Source organism: Lycium barbarum, chromosome 9 (genome assembly GCF_019175385.1).
Source record: "Lycium barbarum isolate Lr01 chromosome 9, ASM1917538v2, whole genome shotgun sequence".
In the NCBI taxonomy this organism is placed as follows: domain Eukaryota; kingdom Viridiplantae; phylum Streptophyta; class Magnoliopsida; order Solanales; family Solanaceae; genus Lycium; species Lycium barbarum.
In genome coordinates this window covers 4,109,441-4,136,895 of record NC_083345.1, presented here as the reverse complement: position 1 = coordinate 4,136,895, position 27,455 = coordinate 4,109,441, and the positions used below count along the sequence as shown (strand labels likewise).

General features: G+C 36.3%; 3 protein-coding genes across 3 annotated transcripts; 1 reads left to right on the top strand and 2 right to left on the bottom strand.

Annotated features, from left to right (window-relative positions):
* Positions 1-10,426: 10,426 nt before the first annotated feature.
* On the bottom strand, positions 10,427-10,939 carry LOC132610490 (protein BOBBER 2-like). The gene has a single exon (XM_060324805.1). The coding sequence runs from the start codon at positions 10,937-10,939 to the stop codon at positions 10,427-10,429; it is 513 nt and encodes a 170-aa protein (XP_060180788.1).
* Positions 10,940-14,287: 3,348 nt separating this feature from the next.
* Positions 14,288-15,906, top strand: LOC132609849 (protein BOBBER 1-like). Its single transcript, XM_060324020.1, has 2 exons — positions 14,288-14,762; positions 15,302-15,906. The coding sequence occupies exons 1-2, from the start codon at positions 14,423-14,425 to the stop codon at positions 15,718-15,720; spliced, it is 759 nt and encodes a 252-aa protein (XP_060180003.1). The 5' UTR covers positions 14,288-14,422; the 3' UTR covers positions 15,721-15,906.
* A 4,886-nt stretch (positions 15,907-20,792) lies between these two features.
* On the bottom strand, positions 20,793-26,757 carry LOC132610488 (probable magnesium transporter NIPA2). Its single transcript, XM_060324803.1, has 9 exons — positions 26,361-26,757; positions 26,063-26,267; positions 25,194-25,250; positions 24,210-24,300; positions 23,856-24,016; positions 22,736-22,863; positions 22,508-22,645; positions 21,608-21,700; positions 20,793-21,128 (listed from the first exon to the last, which is right to left on the bottom strand). The coding sequence occupies exons 2-9, from the start codon at positions 26,187-26,189 to the stop codon at positions 20,793-20,795; spliced, it is 1,131 nt and encodes a 376-aa protein (XP_060180786.1). The 5' UTR covers positions 26,190-26,267; positions 26,361-26,757.
* Between the last annotated feature and the right edge of the window lie 698 nt (positions 26,758-27,455).

Genomic DNA, 27,455 nt, shown 5'->3' with positions numbered 1-27,455 from the left:
GAATATCACATGCATAAATTTATTAAAGTAAGTATTGATGAATAAGAACTTGCTTAATTTTCTCAATCAACAGATATGGCATCTAAGAGTATCATTGCTGACTTAAACAAAGGTGAAAAACTGAATGGCGAGAATTACGACATCTGGAGTCGTAAAATGTGGTATGTATTAGAAGAGCAAGATGCTCTGGAAGGTATTAACCATGTTTTAGTTCACCCAGAAGAGGGTAACACTGCTCAGCACAGAAGAGATCTGGAAACTTACAATGCGTGGAAAAAGAAAGATTCTACTGCACGTGGAATTATTGTAAGTTCTGTCGTTGATGATCTCATTCACGAATGTGAAGAATACCCTACTGCTCATGCTATGTGGGCACACTTACGAGAGACTTATGGGGGTACCACTGTGACCCGCCTTAGATAGCTGACTATCAAATTTGACACTTACAAGAAGCGTCATGATCACAATGTCAAGCAACACCTTAGGGTGATGTCTAACATGATTGCTCAACTCAAAAGTGCAGGTCATGTTCTCTCTGATGAGCAGCAGGTTCAGGCAGTGATCCGGTCTCTTCCCAATGGTTGGGAACACTTGAAGGTTAACTTAACCCATAATGATAGCATCAAAACTTTTTCTAATGTTGCCCGTCATGTCGAGCTTGAAGACGAGCGTCTTGGTGCTGCCAAAACTGTATCTAATGCCTATGTGGCAGAATCAAGTGGCACCAAGTCTTCTGCCTTCAAGCGCAAGAAGAATTGGAAAAATGACGGAAAGGGTAAGGAGACCGGAGAAGGACCTTCCAAGAAAAGGAACAAGCCAAATCCCAAGAAGGGAAAACGGTTTTTCAAGAAGAAAGACAAGAGTAAGATGAAATGCTACAACTGCCATGTTCCAGGTGTCGCACCCCTTTTTAACCCCGGAGAGTTAAAGTTAGAGGTATGACGTATTGGTGATTCCTATTTATGTGTTTGTTGTTAAGGAGTCGCCACCTAATTATTTATGGTGAATTAGGACACCTAAAGTTTATTAAAGTTATGTTTAAAGTTAACTTTGTTTAAGGTCTGCGAAACTTAAGATTCTAGGTAAGGGTTCAATTAGTCTAAAGGGAAGGTATTAGGCATCCTTTAAAACCCAATAACAATGGTTAACCGACCGGACTTACAATTAATTAGGCTAAATGTAAATATAATATTATAGAAAAGAAAGTAGCTTTGTAAGTATGGCTAAAGTTATAAATAAGCATGTGAACATGCTATTTGTAAAAATAGAACTTATAAATAATAATTTGTATAAAAGAATACTCATTATGTTATTTTAAAATACAACTTATAAATGTTGTTGAAATTTTAAATGAAAGTGTAATAGTATTGTTTAAAATAATACTTGTAAAAAAACACAATAATTTGTATAGAGTTTAGTTAAAATAAACTAAAAGAAACAGAATATGTAATGTTTATATGTATTCGGAGAAAAGTGAACTATGCCGACTCACAAATTCAAAGAGTTATTGTAAGATTAATGTGGAATAAATATTAAAGGCTTCATATGAAGACTAGTAGTTTATATATATATATATATATATATATATATATATATATATATATATATATATATATATATATATATATATATATATATATATATATTGTGCTAAGGTTATTTCCAACAATTATGTATTTCAAGTGTTAGAAAGGAATTAAAGTGAGAAAGTTATCCGTTGAAACTAATTTGCCTTTTATTTTTAGAATAAGCTAAGTTAGTGTAAAATTTGGGGCGTTTTAAAACTTCTAAAATAGTAAGTATAATTTATGGTTCCTTTAGTCAAAAATATATAGTCATGATACTTTGAAAATCAATTATTCTAAAAAATGATAAATATTGTGGATAATAGATAATTTCGATATAAACTACTGAAGCTTAATTGTTAGTCTTCTCTTTGAATTAACTACCCACAACTAAACTAAAATCTCTAATGTTACTAAAGTTTATCTAAATTAGCAAACACAATGTTAATCATACAATATACGTTAAATGCACATAAAAAAGAATAGGAATGAGACAAATGAGCTCAGCCCACTTTCTTGGACTGCTGTGATCCGTTTGCTGTTGGGCTTCGGCCCAGTAAAGCTGCTGCGAACGAAACTGGTAGGATGACTCAAGAGGAGTTATGTTGGGCTTTTATCCCAACGCCAAATGCGGGAAAAGACGACGAGCCGCTTGGACTCGTATGCGATGTTCATGCATAAGAAGGATGAAAGGAAAAGGATTAGTATGTGAAGATGTGCAAAATATATTCTTTGAATATGTAAAAATATTTGCAGCAGCAATCCAACTTGCACAGTCAATAATCCAAAAAGAGAAGAAAGAAAAATACTTTTTAACAAAAGATGCCAGTATATATAAGCGTGTACTGGGAATGTGTCTTGATGTATACACTTAACATATATCTTTATTATACACCACTGATATATACTAAATGAGCAGCTAGCGTGCAAAATTAATTAGGATCGAACATAATTATTTAAAGGTCGAACATTCAGCACAAGGATCATGTTTCAAGACATCGAACTACTAAACAAACTATATTATCCTTCATTTCCTTTTATTCAAAAGAATCCAGAAACCGAGACCAAGACGAGGAACAATTTCAAAACTACAAACCTTGCTACACATAAAAGATAACCAGGGAAAACAGATTTCAGGCCAAACGAGAGGGCTGCTATGAAAACAGAGCGAGAAAGAAGGGGATCCATTCCCTCGGGCAATAGACAATGTTTAGTTTCATAATATTCGAAGCCATAACAACGGCTTTTAACAGAGAACCAGTTAATTATTTCTAGCAGGGAGAAGTTTGTTTCCTCTTACAAGTAGTATTGTGTTTCTCGGAGAAACATAACAACAACCCATCAGTAGCCTATTTTGGTTTTTAAAAAAAAGGTGAGTCTCAATGATATAACCAATAATGCATCCACTTTATTTAGAGGAAAAAGGAAGCAAATAAGTCGTGAGAAATTACACATATGCCCAACAGTTGAGGCAAACAGGTTCAGGCCTAAAACTGTGTTCAAGCAACCAAAAGCAGAGCAGATTCAGTTTCCAGGGGGCAACAATACACGAATAAAATCAAACAAACTTCAAACTATTCACAGAGAAAACTGAGGAAGAAATCAACCATTTTCCCATTTTTAGAGTATTAAATTTGCTTACAGGGAGAAGATTGTACCTGGTGACATTCTATATGTATCAAAGTTAAGTACATTTATTTAGCCACACCTAACTGAACAACTATTGGACAGAAGCAAGGTTATTCATTCAGTTAAAAAAGGGGGCTGGAAACAGAGGAATCGTGCAAGATTCAGATGATGCTTTTAGAAGGAACATACATATAATCAACACATTGTATTCGAGAGAATTAAAAGAGGGGACCCCTCAAACATAAAAGAAAACAGAACACTTATCTTGAAACAAACACTATGAAGTTCCTGAGATCCCATTTTTGACTTAACATGCTGCTTCAAGTTATTACACATAAGATTCTGGTCATATACTTAACATTTCAAGGACCTATACACATTCGTTATATCGGCCTAAACTGGTTTCATTCAGCAGATAGATTAAACTTCCTACAATGTTACCAAAATTCAAGTATAGAACCCAACTCAGCAAACCAATATGCGACTCTTTGGATTAAAAGCTGTATCAATGAGATTTCAAAACTGGAAACACTGTATTTGGGTTCCTGAAAGCTAAATAAGTTTATTAATGAACTTTACACCAAAACAATGTTTGAATCATTACCTATGATCATGGGAGATTTTTACACTTTAAAGATTCCTACTTCAGTTAAGCAGGTTCAACAGAGTTATTCAAGAAAATAAATCTCTGTAACCAAGGTGTGCCAGCAGATTTTAACAATACACTCGCTGAGCAGAATTTGAATTCACAGACTATCAACAAATGACTAACATAGAACTTTCTGTGTCCATGAACCAAAAGGTACTAATAGAACTGCGCCTAGAACATAAACCATAGACCAAATCAAATCAGTAACCAACATCGACATACCATATAATCATTTTATCGTATCTAACCAAGTAAATTACATTCGTGACAGGGTATATTGTTGAACAAATAGAGTAAGAGAGAGATAGTGCTGGCCTGTTTTAAATCGTATACATAATATACCTAAGATATACACACCATAGTGTGTATATCAGACGTATATCGAATATATACCTTCGCCTTATCTTGATAGCTCATTGTATACCATATGTATATTTGGCTCTAAGTGGGTTCTAAGTTTTGGGAATTCAATCTAAACATCCAAATTACAGTATACCTCTTTCAAATTCATTTTTTGGCGATTAACGTTTTATTCTAACAATTCCCAAAACATCAGAAAATAATATGACGACAAAGAAACTACATAACATAAAAATAGCAGAACCAGCTAAAAAAAAAACTTAACCAAAGCAGAAATTAAGGACTCGAAGTAATAAAGGTATCGAAGTTTACCTTTTTTGTGCGCAGTGAAGTGGGTGTCGACGTCTCGAATCTACACTCGAATGCGACGAACTCGAAATCGACTAAGGAAACTAAAGTCTCAACAGAGAATGAAAGTAAAATAGAGTAGTTGTTCTTGTCTTTTGATTAAAATTAGTGTTTGATAGAGAATTTTGGTTCCAGATCCTTCGTTTTTCGATCTGTTTTTTTTTCTTTTTCTTGATTCGAGTTTCTTATTCCTAAGAATAGACCATTCAAAACCCCAAAAACTCCTTTTTTTTTTTAGGATTTTTGGTTTTTTAGATCTGGTCTTGTAAGGGATTTTTGGGTTTTTCAATCCGTCCCCTCTTTGTTCGATCCCTCTCTCCTTTTATAGAGTAAGGAGAGAGGAGCGGCGTGGGGACAACGGTGAGTGGATAGCAGAGGCGTGGTGGAGTGGAGGTGTGGTGTCAGAGGAGAACGTGGTGGGGGACAAGGCATGGTGGAGGGTGTCAGATGGAGTAGTGGAGTATGGGCATGGATGGATGAACGTGGGTGTAGCAGAGGTGGTGGCGACGATGGTGAGGGAACGAGAAAGAGAAGAGAGAGAGAGTGAAGGGTAGGTGAGAAGGGAGAGGAGGAAGAGAGAGACGAGGGTGGGAGGCGGACGAAGAAGAGGAAAGAACCCTAGGGGGTTTTTGTTTATTGACCCGGGTCGGGTCAATTTTAAACGGGTATTGGGCTGGTCCATTAGTGTATAAAATAGGTATGGGCTGGTATTTAAAATGTGGGAAATAAGTAATGGGCTGGTCCGTTTGGGCTGAAAATATGGGTTGATATAAATGTAGGTTGGATATTAAAATGTGGGTCGCTTATTCGGGTAGGGAAATAATATCTGTATTTATATTTCGGGTCATGAATTTGGCTGAAAATTGTTGTTCCTTCCTCCGCTATTTAATTATTCTTTGGGCTTCTAATTTAATAACTGGTATAATATATATATTGTGTAAAGATAATAAATATGTAAAAATAAATATTTTGCAAAGTGTTGTCTTGTAATTAATTTAACGAGTCCAAACCCGAAAAAATGAAATGATGACGAATCATCTAAAATTTGTAGTAAAGTAATACTTGTAATGTCGAAAACAAAAGTAATGATATTGGCAATAAAATATTGTAAAAAAAATAAAGTATTTAGCTCGTCAGTAAATTTAGAAACCCGAGTAAAATTAAATAAAAGAGGGACAAAATTGGGTGTCAACACCAGGGCATTTTGCTCATGAGTGTCCCGAGCCGAAAAAGGTAGCATTTCGAAACGCATCTCTAAGTGCTACATATGTTTCTAGGGCTGTTTTACTAACTGAATCTTATCCTGTGTGGATTGTAGACTCAGGGGCCACCGACCATGTGAGTCGTGATCGAGAAGCGTTTGTGGAGTTTCGTCGAGTCTCACCTGGATCAAAGTGGATATATGTAGGAAATAATGCAAAGCTTGAAGTCAAAGGGATATGCACTTGCAAAATGGACTTGCGTGGTGGCCGAACTTTGATGTTGCACGACGTCCTATATGCTCCAGAGATCCGACGTAACTTAGTATCTGTGTCTGTTCTTCTAGATCTAGGTTTCGATTTAAAGTTTAGTCGCAATGGTGTTAGAATTACTCAAGACAATGTTTTTTATGGTTTTGGACTTCGTTATGATGGTTTTATTGTTTTAGATTGTAATCCTTCAACTTATGACTATTATGTTGACCGTTGTGTAATGACATGTTATTCTAGTAACAGTGATGTTGATGTTATTACATGGCATGCAAGATTAGGTCACATAGGGCAAGACCGGATGAATAGATTGGCAAAGGAAGGGCATTTAGGTCCTTTCTCCAAAATTGAAATGCCAACTTGTGAACATTGTCTTGCCGGAAAGATTACGCGTAAACCATTTGGGAAGGCTAAGAGAGCAGATTCCCCGTTGCAATTAATCCATTCTAATATCTGTGGTCCAATGAATGTGAGGGCAAGGTCTGGTGCTTTGTATTTCATTACATTTATTGATGATTTCACGCGCTTTGGTTATGTCTATTTGATTTCTCATAAATCTGAAGCACTTGAATGCTTTAGAAAATATATGAATGAAGTTGAGAATCAATTAGATAAAAGTATAAAGACTTTAAGAACCGATAGAGGCCGTGAATATTTATCAAAACAGTTTGAAGAATTATGTAATGAAAAAGGCATTACGAGACAGTTAACTACTCCTTATACACCTCAACAGAATGGTGTAGCAGAAAGGAGGAATAGAACATTATTGGATATGACAAGATCTATGATGGCGCAGGTAAATTTACCTATCTCCTTCTGGGGAGATGTATTATTGACTGCAGCCTACTTACTAAATAAAGTGCCTTCTAAATCAGTTACTTCCACTCCTTATGAGCTATGGACTGGTCATAAACCGAACTTGAATGATCTACGACCTTGGGGTTGTGCTGCATATGTAAAGGATCGTTTTGGTAAGTTTGGAAAACTGAGTCCAAAAGGGAAGAAATGTATCTTCATAAGATACTCAGAACACTCCAAAGGGTATGTGTTCATTGGTGAATTAGAAGATGGAAGTATAACTGAAATTGAATCACGAGATATCATTTTTTTAGAAAATGATTTTCCCAAAAAGGGCGAAATAAAAGAAGGAGAGCCTCTTTACGAAATGTTAAATTCAGATGATCAAACAATGTATTTAGACATGTTTAATAGTCAAATAGATCAAGGATCGGTTCCTTGTCCAAGTGGGAGTTTTGAATCCCAAAATCCTTTAGAGGAATCTGAATTTCAACAACGTAAGAGTACCAGAAAAAGTGTACCTAAACGATCTTATGAGATTGAAGATTACGTTTTCCTGGTGTCTCCCACAGAATTGGATGAGCCTAATTCTATGACTGAGGCTTTGGCAAGTCCTGGAAGAGATGAATGGATGAAAGCAATGAAAGAAGAATTATAGTCCATGAGAACCAACAAAGTCTGGGATCTGGTTGACCTTCCTTCTGGGCGTAGAGCCATTGGGAACAAATGGGTTCTCAAGGTTAAACGTAAAATGGACGGGTCAATAGAAAGATACAAGGCACGATTGGTCACAAAAGGTTTTGCCTAACAAGCTGGAATAGATTATGAGGAAACCTTTTCACCAGTTGTGAAGTTTACCTCAATTCGGTTACTTTTGGCTATTGTTGCACGTTTGGATCTAGAGTTACACCAAATGGACGTGAAGACAACTTTTCTCAATGGAGAATTAAACGAGGAAATCTACATGGAACAACCTATAGGTTTCATCGTTAAAGGCCAAGAAAAGAAAGTTTGCAAATTAAAAAGATCTATTTATGGCCTGAAGCAGTCTTCAAGGCAGTGGTATTTGAGATTTCACAAAGAGGTGATTTCATATGATTTCACCATGATCGATGAAGACCATTGCATCTATGTGAAGAAGTCTAATGGAATGTTTGTAATTCTTTCCCTTTACGTGGATGATATTTTATTAGCCGGAAATAATTTGGAGTATGTGAAAACTATCAAGTCATGGCTTTCAAAGTCATTCGATATGAAAGACATGGGTGAAGCAGACTATATATTGGGTGTTAAGATCCAAAGAGATCGTTCCAAGAAGGTTTTGAGTCTATCTCAAGAAACTTATATAAGGAAAATTTTGGAACGCTTCCGAATAAATAGTTGCAAACCCATGGATACTCCAATAGCAAGAGGTGAAACTTTAAGCCTTGAAATGTGTCCAGAGACTGAAAAAAGAAAAGGAAGACATGTCTCAAGTTCCATATTCTAGTGTTGTCGGGAGCTTGATGTACGCTATGATGTGTACTCGTCCGGACATTTGTTATGCCGTAGGTCTGGTTAGCAGGTATCAGTCCAATCCTAAAAGAGATCATTGGAAAGCTGTGAAGAGGATCTTCCGATACCTGAAAGGAACTGTTGATTATTCACTATGTTATAGTGGAAATGATTTACACTTGAAAGGATACACAGATGCTGATTGGGGTGGTGACCGGAACGATAGCAAATCGACATCCGGTTATGCTTTCTTACTTAATGGTGGTGCTATTTCATGGAAAAGTAAGAAACAAACTTGCACGGCTCTTTCAACTATGGAAGCTGAGTTTGTGGCTTGTGCGTCTGCAGTACAAGAAGCTGTTTTGTTAAAAAGATTCTTTGAGCATTTGGACGTAGCAAAGAATTCTCAAGGATCAATGATTTTACATTGTGTAGTCAAGCGGCTATTGCATACACAAAGGATCCTAAGTATCACAGCAAAACCAAACACATTGACATCAAGTATAACTTTGTAAGAGACACAATAGCAAGTGGAGAAGTAACTTTACAATACATACCTACGCGAGAAATGATAGCTGATCCTTTTACAAAGGCGATATCTAGAGACCTGTTTGAGAAACATGTTATGGCTCTAGGTTTGCGTAGGATATGATTATATTTCTATATTGTAATATGACTTGGTTGCTATAATATTTTCATCAATATTCTACTCTTGAATTTTGTGTTCATATCTTATATGCATGTGATGATGTAATATTATCGATAAAGTGTGTCGAACGAGTCGTTAGATTGGCTCTCTCACACGAGCAAGCGCCTCTTACGTTGAGTAACGTGAAGAGATAAATTCCACCACCATGTTATGACTTGTTTTGTAAGCCAGATATGAGTTTCTCTAAGAAGATGGATTTGAGGATCATTGAAGAAAGAAACTCGGGTTTAGACATTTTGGAGATGTCTAGATCAAGATTTGTACGGTGTTGAATGAGTAAAAGAATGAGACACACGCGCCAATATAAGGTGAGAACACCGTAGCACGTGTTTCATACCATGTGTGCTAAGCGACCAATGGGTTAATGGAGAATGGATCCCTGCTTCTTCATTGTGTGAGACCCGAAAAGTTACATTAACTTTTCAATGGAATACCTTTTGACCTTTGACTGTTTCTTGAAGTTTCAATCAGTGTTGCTACTTTAGCATGTTACTAATAGCCATGAGTGATTCGGCAATGCAGTGCATGTCTAGGAAAGCAGTTGATTGAAACAAATAGATTCGAGTAGAAAGGGAAGACAATTAAAATTATTAATTTAACTTCTATTCATAGGCCGGCCATTGCACTTGCCATACAGTGTCAAGTGTAATTGTGGATATAAAGTTAAACATGAACTCAAGTTCACCTCTTTCGAGGATGAGGGATCGGGCAACTAGCTACTAGAGTAGCAGTTGATGTCTGGGGTATTGTGAGTAATATGATCCTTATAATCGATAGTGGATTCTTTTTCGTATGTGATTGAATTCCTACATGGAGCTCTCGTAATACCTTAATAGGTATTAGCTCTTGATGCTCGCAGGTCGCACGAACTATTTCTCTGTATGAATTATGTGTGTTGTGTGCTATTAGCATGGTACTAGTATGAGTCTAGTCCACCATGTGCGAAGTGGGAGATGTTGGATATTGGTCTTGGGTCATGGGTCTCCCATGTGGACAGACCCGACCCGGTTAGGAGAATTAAACATGCAAGAATTTATCGGAAGTTAAAATAAAAAAAAAAGAGTTACCACACTAAAAGGGTTACTTCTACCCTATCAACGTGGGTTTGTGGGAGGAGCTTTTGTAACTCCTGTAACTTCTCTCTTCTGGATAAAAAGGCACGGTTTCTTTTTCTTCTAAGGGTGATAAGAAAATACAGACTCTCAATTTCTCCAACTTTTTCCATAAGAACACAAAAAAAAAAAGGCATTTAGTTTGTGAATAGAATTTGGTTTCCTAGTGAGACCAAGTCAACCTTGGGCAATTTCTTTGTGTGGCAAGATCAACAACTTCCGCTGCAATTGAAAGGTACACAATTCGTTATTCTTGCCCCATTATGATTTTCTAACAATACCAATCTGGCAACTTATGAACAATTTGACAAAATAGACTCTAATTTCTGCTTAAAATAAGTTAATTTCATAACTAGCCTAAAATACAACTTTTCCACCGGCTGCCATAGTTTTGATGTGAAAATCCTCCATTTACTCTCAAAATTTTGTGTGTCAATTTCTGGATCACCTTTTAACAAACTTTTCCACCACTTCCTATTTCTCTTAGGAAGACTAATGCAAATTTCATTTTTATCTGAGAAATACCAACTCCATTCATCAGCTTTTATTTTCTTGAAAAGTAAACCATCTATTATAAGTGGTTCAAGATGCCTTCCAACTTTAAGGGAATTACTGTTCTCTATTGCTACAGTAAAGTAATTTACACTTTCACCACGTGGCAATGGGATATTTATGGTGACATTTTCAAGTGATTGTCCCCATGAATAATTGTCCATGTCAAGTCCATTGGCTTTGTTTGGTTTTAGAAGGTTCTTTTTTATGAGTGGTTCTTGTGCTTCTTTTTTGTAATGCGAAAGAATTTCCATTGTTGGAAGGAAGAAAAAAATTGTTTTAGAGATAGAAGAAAGAGAGAATACGATCACCAAAGGTTGTGATGGAATGATAAGTACTCTTTTATTCTTAACTAGAGGTGTTAACTTCGAGCTTTGGGTATGGAGTCGCCTTTATTAACGAGTAGTTTACCCTCATATGAGACTTTCTGATGCAAATTCAGATTCAGTGATCCCAATACAAATACCAAACATCTATAAATCGAAAAAAGAAAAGAAAGAAAGATTATGTAAATAGTCCAATTCCTCCCAAGCAAAGTTTAGAATCAACAAGAATTGATAGAAGGAAGGGTATATTAAAGGGGATGTGAGAATTTGGGAGAAGAATATAATGATGGGTGTATATATAGAGAAAGATAAAACCCTTTTATTTAATTTATTAGGAATGTGTATCCACAGTGGAGTTGGAAAATTAAAATTACTATGAACCGACTCAAGACGTATTTCCTGATTATTAATTTTTTTTTAGAAGTTCAAAATAATGAGATAAGAAAGATCAAAGAGACTGGATTAATTATCGACTTCATCTACAAGCTACATTATCCCTTAAAGCAGAAAAAGGGTTTAAAAGTTGCAAAACAATGTTATTTCCACAATGTTGACTCTCGGTAATATTTTTTCTTTTTGGTAAATAAACAAATTTTATATCAAGAATAAGGGAGATATCCAGAGTTGCAACAACTATAGAGGTATCAAGCTGCTAAGCCATACTATGAAAGTGTGGGAAATGGTGGTGGAGATGAGGGTGAGGAGAGGTGTGTCTATTTCAGAAAACCAGTTCGGATTTATGCCGGGACGTTCAACTACAGAAGCCATCCATCTTATGAGAAGGTTGGTGGAGCAGTATAGGGAGAGGAAGAGGGACTTACACATGGTATTCATCGACCTAGAAAAGGCTTATGACAAAGTTCCAAGACAGATCCTATGGAAATGCTTGGAGGCTAAAAGTGTACCTGTGGCGTACATTAGGGTGATCAAGGACATGTATGAGGGAGCCAAAACCAGGGTGAGGACAGTAGGAGGAGACTCAGAGCACTTTCCAGTTGTGATGGGGTTGCATCAAGGATCAGCTCTTAGTCCGTTTTTATTTGCCTTGGTGATGGATGGATTGACACGGCAAATTCAAGGTGAGGTGCCATGGTGTATGCTTTTCGCGGACGACATAGTCCTGATTGACGAGACTCGTAGCGGAGTTAACGCTAAGCTGGAGTGTTGGAGACATACTCTGGAGTCTAAAGGGTTTACGCTGAGTAGGACCAAGACAGAGTACTTGGAGTGTAAGTTCAGTGAAGCAACTCAGGAGGCTGACTTGGAAGTAAGGCTTGGTACCCAGGCCATCCAGAAGAAAAGTAGTTTCAAGTACCTTGGGTCTATTGTGCAAGGCAGCGGGGAGATTGACGATGATGTCACACATCGTATTGAGGCAGGGTGGATGAAATGGAGGCTTGCTTCCGGAGTGCTATGTGACAAAAAGGTGCCACCAAAACTTAAGGGCAAGTTCTACAAAGTGGTGGTTAGACCGACTATGCTGTATGGGGCGGAGTGTTGGCCAGTTAAGATCTCTCACGTTCAAAAGGTGAAAGTTGCCGAGATGAGAATGTTGAGATGGATGTGTGGCCACACCAGGAGTGACAGGATTAGGAATGAGGATATTCGGGATAAGGTGGGGGTGGCCTCGGTGGAAGACAAGATGCGAGAAGCGAGATTAAGATGGTTTGGGCATGTGAAGAGGAGAGATACAGATGCCCCAGTGCGGAGGTGTGAGAGGTTGGCCATGGATGGTTTCAGACGAGGTAGGGGTAGGCCGAAGAAATATTGGGGAGAGGTAATTAGACACGACATGGCGCAATTACAGCTTACCGAGGACATGACCTTAGATAGGAGGGTTTGGAGGACCCAAATTAGGGTAGAAGGCTAGTAGATAGTCTCGTTATCCGTTCTTATTAGTAGTCGCATTATTGCAATATAATTTCTTGTGCTCCGATTTCTGCTATTATCTGTTATTATGTGTTATTTCCTGTGCTTTGGTTATCCTGTGTCATCTGCTTAGATTTCTGCTATTATCGGTTATTTTCTGTGCTCTGATTATCCTGTATTATCTGTGTCGCTTGCATTATTTCATTTCCATATCGCTTTAAATCTCTTATCCGAATCTCTTAACCTTATCTAACCGTATCTGACTTCTTTATATGCTTTTATTGAGCCGGGGGTCTTTCGGAAACAGCCGTCCTACCTTGGTAGGAGTCAGGTCTGCGTACACTCTACCCTCCCCAGACCCTACGATGTGGGATTTCACTGGGTTGTTGTTGTTGTTGTAAACAAATTTTATATCAGCTTACCTTCCTATGACATGATCTATTCTTAATATAGTAAGACCTTAACTATATATGATGATGTTTACACTAAACCATATAAATTTATTATAATTAAGCGATTAATGAGCCTGGACGCAAGTAAACTTTTACCTTCTTAATACAGTATACTTTTCTATAGTAAAGTACTCAATTTCCTGATACAGGTACTATAAATATACAGTTTTAGAAGAAAATCTTGGGGAATATACGAGTGATTGTCCTAATGTGTGTGGTATGGTCAAAATCTTCAAGTGATCTGAGAGCGTGTTTCAAGAAAACTTCTAACTAACTCAATCCTGTGGGTTATTTTTCGTTTGGAATATTTTTCTCATTTTCTTCTAAAAAATGGAGTTAAAGTTTACATTCTATGTATTGATGTGTAAACAATGTTAATGCAGTCAAATCACCTTTAAATGATAAGTAAATCTCTATGCTACGCATCAATCGATAATTTGGTGAAAAATCAATCTAGCTTTATAACTTAAATCCATAAAATTTGTGTAGAACACTGGATTTAATCAGACTTTTTTTTTCCCACCTAGAGTTCAATATTCACTTGAGGGTCCGACTAAATTCGGATTTCACATAGGAAAATCCTTGAGATAAATTAAAGCGCACTCTAACAAAAGCAAATTAAATCTATATAATTGAAATCCATAAAATTAATATAGAACTACGTATTTTACTAGTCATTCGTTTGGTTTTCCACTCGGTGCTCTGTACCAACATCGAGGTCGGACTAGACCCGAGTTCGCATCTGGAATTTCCACCTAAGTGACCCTAACAAAGGCAGGTGACAACTCTATATCCAGGCTCAAACTAACAACCAATATTGAAGGAACATTTATTAGTTATCACACCACCACAATCCTTGGTAGTCGTTAGTAATAGATAACTAAGGATTTTACTAGACATTTTAGTTTGATGTTTAGTTTAGGCTACAATTCAATCAGTCACGAGTCTCACGGCATCATGTTGTTATTAAGACTGAGTATTCCTTTTCTTTCTCTGATAATCTACTATAAATACACTATGTTACCAAATTTTCACACCAATTCACTGACTTTCCTCTTTTAATTTACTCATTCATTTTCATCACCAAAAAATGGCAATTCTTTCAGACTACACTGAAGGAGAAAATCAGGCACAAGCCTTAAAGCCTACAGAAGAAAAACAACAAGAAAATAAAGAAAATGAAGATCAAGAACAACCCCACAAAGAATCGACCACTTCTTCTTTAGAACCAAAAGAAGAAGAAAATAAGAAATTAAAACCAAATCAATTTAATGGGCTTGATATGGAGAATTATACATGGGGACAAACTCTTCAAGATGTTACTATTAATGTCTCAGTGCCACCTGGCACAAAATCAAGATTGTTAGCTGTGGATATCAAGAACAATTCCATCAAAGTTGGTCTCAAAAATCAACCACCAATTGTTGAAGGTGTGGTATATAGTTTGTTTATATAAACAAATCGGATCTAGAATTTAATATTTGTTGAAATTTTAATGACTTGTTACATATATATCTAACTTTCGTGTTAAAATATTTTAGTTCAACTGAAATCATACATTTTTTACTAGATCCACCACTAAATATATATTAATTGGGTTTGCGTCACTTCGAACGGTACAAATGAGTTAGAAGGCTTATATATCAAAATACTTGGTACTTTCGGTATTTATTTTGAAATTTGACTTCAAATATGAATACAAATACAAATTTAAGTTCTACATTTAAATGGACATTTTTGTTTCACGAAATTAGTAGATAGACTATTTTGGATACCATTGGTTCAACTCTTTAAAATCATGTCTTCTTTGAAAAGTGTGTAAGTAAGAGTGTGACCTAGAATTTAAATTTGATGAGTTTAACATTTAAATTCATACTAGCGATACAAGTAATATCTCTGTAATGAAAGTTGCTTTCATTTGCTTCGAAGCCTTTCTTCTTACGTTTTAGTATTCTATTTTCCTAACAAGGTGAACTTCTGGAACCTGTGAAAGCTGATGAATGTTTCTGGAGTTTAGAAGATCAGAAACAGGTGACAATTCTCATGACTAAAAGGAACCAATCTGATTGGTGGAAGAGTTTGTTCAAAAATGGACCTGAAATTGACACACAAAAAGCTGAGCCAGAGCCAAGTAGGCTATCAGAATTGGACTTAGAGACAAGATCAGCCGTTGAAAAAATGATGTTTGATCAAAAACAAAAACAAAAAGGGTTACCAACAAGTGATGAGATTCAAAATCAAGATCAAATCAAGAAGATTATGGAAGAAAATCCTGAGATTGCTAAGCATTTTGCTAATTCCCCTGCTAATGCTAATGGCAAAGGGGGGATGCCCAATGTTAGGATGATGCCAAGTGGTGGCGGAATGATGCCTGGGATGATGCGTTAATGTTTCACATGACTTTTTTGTTTCTGAAAGTTTGATGAGTCATCCACTTACATGTCTTGTTTTTACTGTTACGTCACAAGTTACTTCACGTATTACTTAGCATAAGACAATTGTGTTTTAGTTCTTTTTTCTGTTGCTTTTCGAATTCGTGGAATTGAAATTATGGTCCGAACTGTTTGGAAGCAATTTTTCTAGTTTTGATATTGTTGAAAAATGATATAGTCCCAATGTCGATTTATTTTGATATTTATGGGGAAGTTTGGAGAAATAGTTTTAATACAAAAAAGAAAATGAACATCAAACACAGTGATAAAAATTCCAAGACCAAAAAAAAAAAAAAAAAAAAAAAATCTTAAAACGATCGAAAAGAGGGGCTCAGAAGGTAAACACTCTCCACCTCCAAATCGAAGGTGGTCATTTGGTACGCGGGATAAGGTGAAATATCTCGGGATTAACTTTGGAATAAAATTTATATCTTGTTTGGTTGAAGATATAAATTTATACCTTCAACCAAATAAGGTATAAACTTTATCCCAAACTCAGATTTGTGTAACCCATTTTACCCCATCAAGCTTGGTATTATTTTATCCCACCTGCAAGATGGGATAAATTAGTTAAGAGATTATAATCTCAGAACTATAATATCGGGATAACTTAATTCGCGTCCAAACGACCCCAGCAAAAATGGTGAACTCATGGGGAAGGGGGGTAAATTATTATTATAATGTTGTGAACTGGAAGTTCCCACATCGCTCGCACACGGGATTGTGTGCGTGCTTATAAGCAAGGCCTGAAGCCTTTACTTGTAGACGCGTTTTAAAGCCGTGAGGTGCGCCAAAGCGGACAATATCTACAAGCTGTTTATAACACGTTATCAGCACGATGCTCGCGATGGGAGGGTGTGTTGTGAACTGGAAGTTCCCACATCGCTCGCACACGGGATTGTGTGCGTGCTTATAAGCAAGGCCTGAAGCCTTTACTTGTAGACGCGTTTTAAAGCCGTGAGGTGCGCCAAAGCGGACAATATCTACAAGCTGTTTATAACATATAACTATTTATAAAAATCAAATTAAAAAAAAAATACTATGAGCACAATAATAAGGAAAAATAGGGGCAATGAAGTAATTTCAACAAATGATTCCTCTTTCCAGCTCCTTGGAATCCTTGTAATCTGATGTCTGCTCATTGAACAGTTCAACTACTAACTGCAGAAATCAATTCATCCAATCAAAACCTTAAAAAACCCAATTTCCATTTTTGTCCTTTTCATATTTCTCTAAAATTTCTGCATAAAAAAATTTCCCCTTTATCTCACTGCTTTACTTTTCCCAATTCAAGAAGCCTATTATTGGTTGTAAAGGTCAGATTTTTATCACACTTCTTGATTTTACTTATACATATATGGCAATATTCTTCCCTGAATTTTAATGGTTATTTTTGCTAAAAAGTTGTGATTTTGGGTATACCCATTAGCTTTTCTTGGAAAAAATTTGGGTTATTTGTAGTGTTGATTTGATTTTTTTTATGGATTTGTGGTAAAGACTGCAATTTGGGGTTTTGGGGTATGTGACTTTGATGATGCCACAACCAAGAAGGAAAAAAGTTTGATTTTTTTGGTATTTAAGTTGTTGTGTATGGGATTTTTAGTTGCTTAAAGTTTGTTGAATTGAGTAGTTTACTTAGTTCTATTTAATGTATTTAAGTTGTTGTGTATGTGATTTTTAGCTTCTTAAAGTTTATTGAATTGGGTAGTGGAGTTAGATTTATTTGATGATGCCACAACCAAGAAGGAAAAAATGGACTGAGGCAGAAGAAAGAACTCTAATTGATAAGTATGGTGAGATGTTATGTGATGGGACTTTAGCTAAGATGAAAACTAGGGAAAAAAAGTATAGACCTATTGCTTTACATGTAAATTCTGTGCACCATGTTCGTGATCCGATCACTTACCCATGGCAATGGACTTGGAAAGATGTGTCCACTAAAGTTCAGAACATGAGGCACCAGTATTCACTAGTGAAGCAAAAGATTAAGAAGCCAAACTCTGGGGACGAGTCGGAGGAGTTTGATTGGATGGAGGGGCTAACTCATTGGTCGAATTTCTTAAGGTATAAGGAAGTTTTCGGGGATGTGAATACACTTGTCTTCAATTGTACGGTTGTAGGAGATGGAAATGAAAATGGTGGGGGATTTGATCAATTTGGGCATCTAGGTCATGTTGGGGACGGTGATTTTACGGGAGGTATTAACGGGGTTGATGATCATGGAGTTACGGGTATGGAGTTTGATTACGATGGGGAAGAAGGAGAGGAGAATTTCATTGGTAGTATCAGGAGGAAGGAAGATGCGGATGATGGATTTGTTTACGAAAACATCGAGCCAACAGAGCCTGATACGAGAAAGAAGAAGAAGATACTAAAAGGGGTGGAGTCGAAGAAGGCGTGGGGTTTTCTTGCTACTCAGTTGACGCAATTAAAGGAAATGGAAGCTCGGTTTGAGCAGCGCGAGGCCGATAGGGATCGCGAGAGGCAGAGGAGAGAACATATTAGAATGGAACACCAACAAGAGCGTGAGAGAAAATGGGAGGAAAGGGAGAAAGCAAGGGAGAAGTTGGAGAGACAGAGAGTTCAAGAATGGGAATTAATGGAGAAGGAAAGCGAGGAACGGGAAAGGAGGAGAAGAGAGGAACAACTTATATTCGAGAGAGAACGGGAAGAAAGAATACACAAGAGGAGATCAGAATGGAAGAAGAGGATTGACGAGACGTTAGGTCAGCATCGAGCTGAAATGAGCCAGATCCAGACTCGGATACTTCACGAGCAACAAAATCTTACTAGTCAGCTGCTCGGAGTTTTTTCTCAGTGGACTGGTCATCCAACCGGGCTTTCTGATCACACAGGTGCTAGCAACCATTATCTTTCACAAATGATGCAAAACTTGCACCATGTCAATGGTATGGTTCATGGTGATGCAAGGGTTGAAGAAGATGCTCAAGAAGACCAATTTATTGTAGATGGATAAATAGCCTTGCAAGATATGAACAACTGTAAAGGTCAGTAACTTGTAATTTTTATTATTTGATATTAGGTTTCTACTCAGAGCCTATGTATTTGAATAATGTTTCCTATATCCCCTTTTTAATGTAGCCAGTATAGAATGTAGAGTTCTCAGCCTTTAAGTTTTTATGTCGCCTTTGTTCAATAAAATCTTTTGATATATTTATATAATACCATCATCTTTCTAGTGAACTTTCTCTAATCTGTTCTATTCTTCTATTATCGACTCCTTGGTCTCTAACAATGCTGGTTAAAGGCACATGTTTAGACTTGTGTAATTGTAGTTCCACTTTCTTGCTGACTTCCTTTGTAGAATATAAGTCCAAATTGGGGTGTCAGTTATAGTTGTCATTGACATTTAGGTTTTCTAAAGATGCAGTTTAAGGGCAAACCTTTGCAATTTGTCTGAAAAGGAAAAAATTATTCACTTTTGGGTCATGAAATCTGGCATGCTATTGGGAATTGCCAGTAAGACAGCGTTAGGTATTAGACCAAATATTACTGTTAACTAGTAGAAGTTAGTGTCCGTTCCAGGATTACCTTGGGTCAAAAAGTGCCAAATATTGTTATTCTAGGTGGTAGCTTCATCTGTTTTTTCTGATCATTGGAACATATGACATCTCGTACGAGAAGTCCTTAATTATCACATCTTCTATGAAATCTCTGAATGTACTCCTTAGTGATCACAAAATGCTCCTTAGGCCAAAATGATGTCAAAAGATGAAAACTGCATTAAAAAAGGCTGCTAAATAAAATATGCAAAGGCCAATTCAGCCCTGAAGAATAATTTTTAACATAGAAATGGTATTTTCTTCTCACGATGTTCTGGAAATCTAAAAGGGGGATTATTGATGACTGATTAGAGTTTTGTTGGTGATAACAATGACAATGGTGGTGGAGGGAAAGGAAATGCTAGTGGTGGAAGAACAAGTGGAGTGGAGGGGTAAAATGGGTTGGGGGCTTGGGGCGCTGAGGTGGCATGCCACGTGGCTTCCACCTCATCCAAATGTCAGTACCACGTGGGATTGGGTGTCCACCTTGGACAGCCCTAACAAAAGAGGGGTATATTTGAACCATTAGGTAACGGCGGGGATATTTTTGCTTGGATAGGATCACAGAGGGTAAAATCGATCCTTTTCGAGCAGTAGAGGGCTAAATTTGACCTTTTTCCTTTAGATAATCCTTAATTACCAAATGAGGGGGAGAACAAAGTTTGGTCTTGGACCAAGATATGTTGGTGCTCGAGACTTGAACAAATTATCTTGATTTCTGTTGTCATATTATAAGTTTATGCTGTTATCAACAGGTTAATACAATCAAAAACTTGTCAATGGTTGTTGAATTGCACTTGCAACCTTCAGACTCTTCAAAAATAACGTCCTTGTGTGCAAGATCCTCCAATGTAGTGTATTTTTGGAGAATCTGACTCGGACACGGCAGCAATTTTGAAGAGTCCGAGCAACATAATTTGCAACTATCAATTTGATGTCCTCAAGATTCCTCATGACCTACACAACCCATAATGCATTAAAAGGATCAATGTAAATTACCTATAAAAACACCACTTTACCTATCTATTACAAATACAAGAACTTAAACCAACAAGAAGTGGAAGACATTGAAAACCAACTAGACAAAGTAACAAGAAAATCTCGATACAGGCATTAACCTTATACACAAGGAAATGCTGGCCAGAACAAAAAAATTCGAGCTCTTTTCTCATATTATCAGTGTATATAAGTCGAAGAAGCATATCAATATTCGATATCAGTATCCACACTGTAAAATATTTCTAAAGTCAAAATAAAAAAAGATTGATATCGAAATTTCCTCCTAGTAAAGCATTGGCTTCAACCTGTCAAAAACCATCACCTCTTTGAGAGTTCTAAGTTTTTCTCCTTCTGTTTTTATCCAATAAGAAATGCTTCTATCTTCCTTCTTTATGAGTGTCATCATTTTCCTTATGCTCTCTTGATGATGCAATTACAGATCAAAACTTCTACAACCGTTTTTACTTCAAACCTCAACTGTAAGTTTTGTGGTTTCACTTGTTTGCTTACGAGCCGTGGTTCTATCGGAAACCGCCTCTGTATCTCCCAAGGTAGGGGTAGGGTCTGCGTACACTCTACCCTTCCCAGACCCCACTTGTGGGATTGCACTGGGTATGTTGTTGTTGTTGTCATCGCTTGTTTGCTTACAATCATTTTCTGTTTTTGGACGGAGAACTGGTAATAGTTTGGATGGATTGCTTCCCATGTCCTTGGTTTTGTGTAGGAGAAAAGTACCACAGAGGATAGTTACAAAACCACATAACTCTGTAACTATCTGTGTCGTATTCTGATGAACATAGTCCTGAATCCCAAAACGTATCACCAAAATTAGAGAAGGTTTGGAATACAACTTTCAAATGGAAAAGAAGGGCAAAACAAAATACTCCTTGCGTCCCAATTTATATGGGACACTTTTCTTTCTAGCAGTCCGGAAAAGAGTGATATTTAGTAACAATTTAACTTTTGCACTTCCCCTTTTACCCTTAATGAGATGATTTATAGCCACACAAATATCTATGACTTGTTTTAGATCACAAATTTCGAAAGTCTTCCTTTCATTCTTAAACTCCGTGTCCAGTCAAAAGAACATCACATAAATTGGGATGAGGGAGTACTCATTAGCAAATAGATAAGCCAATAATCCAACTAGCATATTCTTTTTGTTTGCTCCAGACGTTCATCTTCTCAACATTTCGAGATAAATCCTTATCTCAAAGAAATGGAAGTTGATAAACTAAGAGTTCTGAATAGTAATAACCGGAAAACTTAATGTTGTTTTACCTTAAACATTATCATGCTTGCAACAATGGTCAGTGTCGTAAACATGACGTAGTATATTGGGGAAACCACAGCGGTATTAAATGTGTCAAGTGCCTGCATAACATGCAATAGTCATGCAAACATTTATATATTAAAAAGAAGAAGCACGTAATGAGTAAGATGAGAAGACATAAATCCAAGTAAACTACAAACTATGCATTTTGCCATGGAATTTAATCTCATCAGTCACCAGAGCTGGAAAAAAGATTCAAAATTTCATGCTTGTTATGAAATTTTAAGGAACTTTCAGATGTCATGTTCTTACTTTGTGTTTAAAAATCACTGGATATGCAGTTCTATCAATTTTATACGAAGCGCAAAACAAACCTTATTGAATGCTGTATGAAAGTTAGGTCAAGAAAAGACCTAAACTAGAAATTTAGTTCTTACTACCTAAACTAGAAATTTAGTTCTTACTTAATTGTACAAAATAAATGTCAGTATTATTGTTTTGAGGACAGTGTAAGTCCAGATAAAAGAGAAGGGTTGCAGTTGATTGACGGTCAGCTTAGAAGTATTATAACTATAATGAATACTGTAAATACTTAAGGACCTGAATAGAGTGAAATATACAGAGGAAATGACCAAAAAAAATCCCTTATTGTCTGGGGGTAGGTTCAAAACAGTCCCTTAAATATACTCTTTAGTTTTGATCCTTTAGCTTATCCCCACTAATTTGAGATTGAGAAGTAATTGATTTATTGATATTGTTTTACCAAAAGTAGGCAAAAAAGGTACTAATATTGGGTGAAATGAAAGATGAGAAGTATGACTACACGATCAAACCAAATCAACATCTATCGGAAATTAAACTATACTCAGAAGTCAGAACACTCAAATTATAAGGGAATGCAACTTTACCTTGTTCAAATAGTTCAGCTGCACAAGGCAAAAGATGAGGACAAAAATTATAAAAAACCATGTCTCAAAATACTTAAATTGATTTTGTCCTCTAAATGTGAGCTTTATAGCCATTCCAATTGCTTTGACACCCATAACCTGATTAACCATAAGAAAACAACCATGAGATAATAAGATGTATGAAATGTACACATGGGCTACTACAGTACATGAAAGAGAATAACAGACCGTGAGAGAACCCGCAAGAGAACAGATACCAATGTAGACAACCAAATGCGACCGCCCATAACGAGGCACAAACCGGACAATAAGGATAAGTATCAGCACCAGAACTGTGAAAGTGTAGGTGAGGAACCCTGTCCTTATCAAAAAACTTTTGGTTAGTTCATATAAACAAAGCATGCTGATGCAAAAGGAAGATAGCATGTATCTCGTTTGTAATTTGTAAAAATACTTATATGTGGAAGATTTGTATGTTAGTGAAAATTCAGATAGGCGAATCTAGAGTTTAGAGTCAATGGGTTCAAAATGAGTGTGATCTTGTTTTGTATATACATATTAAAGATGACAACATTTTCCAGAAGGTGCAAGTAGCACGCGTTGAGGATAAAATGAGAGAAGGTCGCTTGAGATAGTTTGGTCATGTCCTGCGTCAACCTACATATGCACTGGCCTGTAGGTGTAAAATTATGGTGAGTGAAGGTGTTAGAAAAGGACGAGATTCTCTCGAAAGACCTACAATTTCATGGGATCAATGTGGACTTAGCTAAAGACACAATGGAAGAAAAAAAATCCTATAGGTGATATCTACTAGTGGAATAGGGTTTAGTCTTGTCATAGAACTTCTAATAATACTATTCCCTCTGTCCCAATTTATGTAACACTCTTTCCTTTCTATTCAGTCACAAAAGAATGACACCATTCTATATTTAGTGACAATTTGACTTTAGATTTCTCATTTTACCCTTAATGAGATGATTTATAGTCAAACAAATATGTATGGTTTATTTTAGACCACAAGTTTCAAATGTCTACTTTTCATTCTTAAACTCCATGCTGAGTTAAATAGCTTCACATAAATTGGGACGGTGGGAGTAATTATTATTACTATTATTTATATGTATTTAACTTATTTTCCATTTTTACTTTTATTTGGTATGAATTATGATGATGATGACATGAGTGACCTTATATGGAGAAGTGATGATCCATATAGCCGACTCCAACTTATTTGGGATGTACATAGTTCGAGCCGAAAGTAATAGATTCAATTGAACCAGCAAAACCCGCCGTAGATCCTCCTCTACGACTAATGGAAGAATGTAAATGGCAATAGCCTTGAATATACCTGGCGCTGTTGCTAGGTACCAGACATCCTTGACAGATTGGATACTCTTCTCTAATGGGGCATGTAAGACAATACTGACAGATCCAACCACGCAGAGGAGACAACCAACCATACCAAAGATATGCAGCCTCTCCTTCAAAATAAAATGGGCTAACACTGCACTGCAGATGAAAGCTATATCAGCATTGAACTATATATAGAGTTGTGTGCTTAGACTCTTCAAAAATGTCGTCAGGTGCGTGTCGGATGCTTCAAAAGTAGTGCATCTTTGGAGGATCCGACACAGACACAGCTACAGTTTTGGAGAGTCCGAGCGACATAGCTAAAAAGAGTTTCTTTTATTAACAATTTTACCTGACAATCATACTTAAAGCCCCTAAGGGTGTCACAAGTATTGCCGGGGCATATGCATAAGCAGCAAAGTTAGCTCCCTCTCCAATAATCACTACAAGAAGTCGGAAGATTAGCGTTAGATATGAATGAAACAACCATTGTTCCTAAAATGTTCTGGAAATAGAAATTATTGCACTGATCACTTGTTTAAAATTGGCAATTATAGCATTCCATCATCTTCATGCATTTTTCTCTAAGTCAAGGTCTTTGTAGATATTAATGTGATAGAAATACTTTAACCGCTGTCCATAAGTTCTAGTTACATTTGACAATTGTCAGTTGCATTTCTCAGTTGAATAACCTTACATGTGTATATCTAATGAGCTCTTCATAGATCTTAAGCAGGGACGGACCTTGCCTATAAGGTATAGGTTCATGTGAACCCAATAGGTGTTGTTCCGACCGTATATTTATATTAAGAAATCCACAAAATATTTACGAATACTTGACTATGAACCCGGTTAGTATTGTATATATTAACTTGAAGTTGTTGTAGGAGTTTACAAACTTCAAATCCTGGATCCACCTTTAAATCGTAGATCCACCTCGGATTTCAAGTATGGAATCAGCTTTTGATCAATAATAATACTGCCAATATTTCACAGATAAGTTCATATATGGTATATCAGACATGTAAGATAACTTATTCAAGAGCTTTTTCATGACATTATCTGTTTTTTCTTCTTCTAAAGCATGTTCAAAGGCCTTTGTGTTCCATAATATATGTAGGTTTCTCGGACATAAACATTGTATGCTTAAGATTTCATACAATGACAACTACACCTCAATTAAGATTTCATACAATGACAACTACGCCTCAATTAAGATTTCATACAATGACAACTACGCCTCAATCCCGAGAAAGTTGGGGTCGGCTATATGCTCAACAAGCTCATGCTTAAAGTTATATATATAAATGGAAAAGGTACAAATTATGTATCTTACTAGATAACATTCCAGCCCACCAACAAGGTTCCAACAAGTAGGAATGGCCTCCTGAACCTGTTCAAAATTCAACATAATTGGTAATTCATAATAACAGGACCAATTCGCTTACAAAAAAAGCGGAGGAAACTTTGAAAGAATATGGTATTATGCGCAGGCAAAATCTTCATTGACTGCAATATCAGAAATTTTACTTCATCAATTTTTTGCCATGCTTTCTCTTGAGCCGAGGGTCTTTCGGAAACAGTCTCACTACATTGTACGGTAAGGTTTGCGTACATTTTACCCTCCCCAGATCCCACATTGTGGGATTTCACTGGATATGTTGTTGCTGTTGTTGTTGTTACTTCATCAATTTGTGATTTTGATGGTTAAATTGCTTGATTTGATGTAAGTACGACGTGCAGGTCAGTATATTCCACAAAGGAATTATCAAGGGAATTTTTTTAAGCAATGATGGCATTACAAGTATACCAAAATTGTCACAATCAAGATAATCATGCTAATGTATCCTTGAGCCTAAGCATGTGGATGAGTAAAACATAATTAGAAAATAACCAATCCCCACAAGGATAAAGCATATTCCCATAATTGACATAAATAAATCATTCCATTGAGTTAGGAACATGTCATGCGTTCGAATCTTGTCTCAGACAAACATATTATATTTTAGTGAAGAAGGGTACAACCCCATTATTCATTGAGTTTCGAATTGTTTTCCACATGCTCTGTGGATTTCTCGATTATAAAAACAAAACTACCCCATTGCTTAACGAAACAATAAACTTAAGTACTTAACAACAACTCTAAATATAGAGATTAAATGGTGCAAAAGCCGATAAAAGAACACAGGGAAAGAAAAAGAAAACCTGCTCGTTTCCCGTTTTCACCAGCTTTTTTTAGACCTTGCTTCTTAATAACAAAGCTGGACCCAATGAAAACACTGGATGATATAGCTAATATAACTCCATGAACATTATCAGATACTCCTTCCATTTTATTAAAAATGGAGAGGAAAAAACATTTAAAATTTCTTGATATTCAAAAGGCAATTCTTTCCAGCAAATGAAAACCCTGCATATGACAAAAACAAATACAACAAAATTCTCAATTACCTACAAGAAAAATAAATTCATAGCAAAACAAAAACAAACACAAAACTCAAACCTTATTCGTGGCTTTTTTTGCATGTGAGGAAACGTAGATAAATACCTTAAGCCACCAATAATTATCCAAAAGAATAAAAACTGGTAGATTTAAGATAAAAGGTCAATTTTTATAGGGGTATTGTTAAAAATCTTGAATCCCTTAAATATTTTCCAATCTTTCTTTAACCAGCTTCCTTTCTTCTTTCTTTCTTTCTTTCTTTTTTTCTTGCTTTTGACTTGCAAGAAAATTTGTAAAGAAAAAAAAAAAAAGAATTTTTAATTTCTTTCTTTCTGTTTGTTCTCGTATTTTCTCTCGCTTTCTCTCTCCCTCTCTCTGCAGAAAGTTGCAGAAATGAGAAGAGAAAAGAGAGGGAAGAGAGAAAGGAGGTGAAATTTTTGGGGGTATACTTTTGGTTTAGAGAGAAACAAAGTCCATTACACTTTGTGATTTTTAGAATTTTAAAAAATCACTTCAAAATTACATTGGCCACTTCTTTATTATTTTTTCTCCCATAATTTCCGTCTTTTTTGCATGTATATTCTTTTTTTGCTCTTTTTTGGTCCCTTAAAACTTTTAATACTTGAGAGTTGGGACCACGAAATTTGAAAAAATACTTGGTAGGGTGGTGAACTTAGAGGGCTCTAGCCTACTCTTCAGACGTGTCCTCGACAACGTGGTGTTTTCTTCAATCTCTGCTTTTAGGGGAGGGGAGTGCTTGGTCATTGGGTTTCCTTTTAATTTCTTCAATCAATTTGGTTGGTCTCAATCCTTAGATTGGTCTAATATTTTGTTATGAGCTGGTTGGACAAAGATTGATTGAAGGTCAACTACTAGATTTGAGTTCAAGTGGCAAAACACCTCTCATCGACCATTGCTATTTCAAGGATGAACTAATGCCTTAGTTAGGTATCTCGATATAAATTCGTGTAGATGATGTTTTTTGGCAAAATAGTATTATTGGTTATTTCGATGATTCAAAGAAATAGTTTTCCACGACACGAGCTAATGATTTTCTTTAAGAGAACTTCAATCTAATACTCATCATAAATCAACTTATGTAATGAGTCTATTACATTATGAAAACGTATAAACAATAGTAAGATGCAGAAAAAG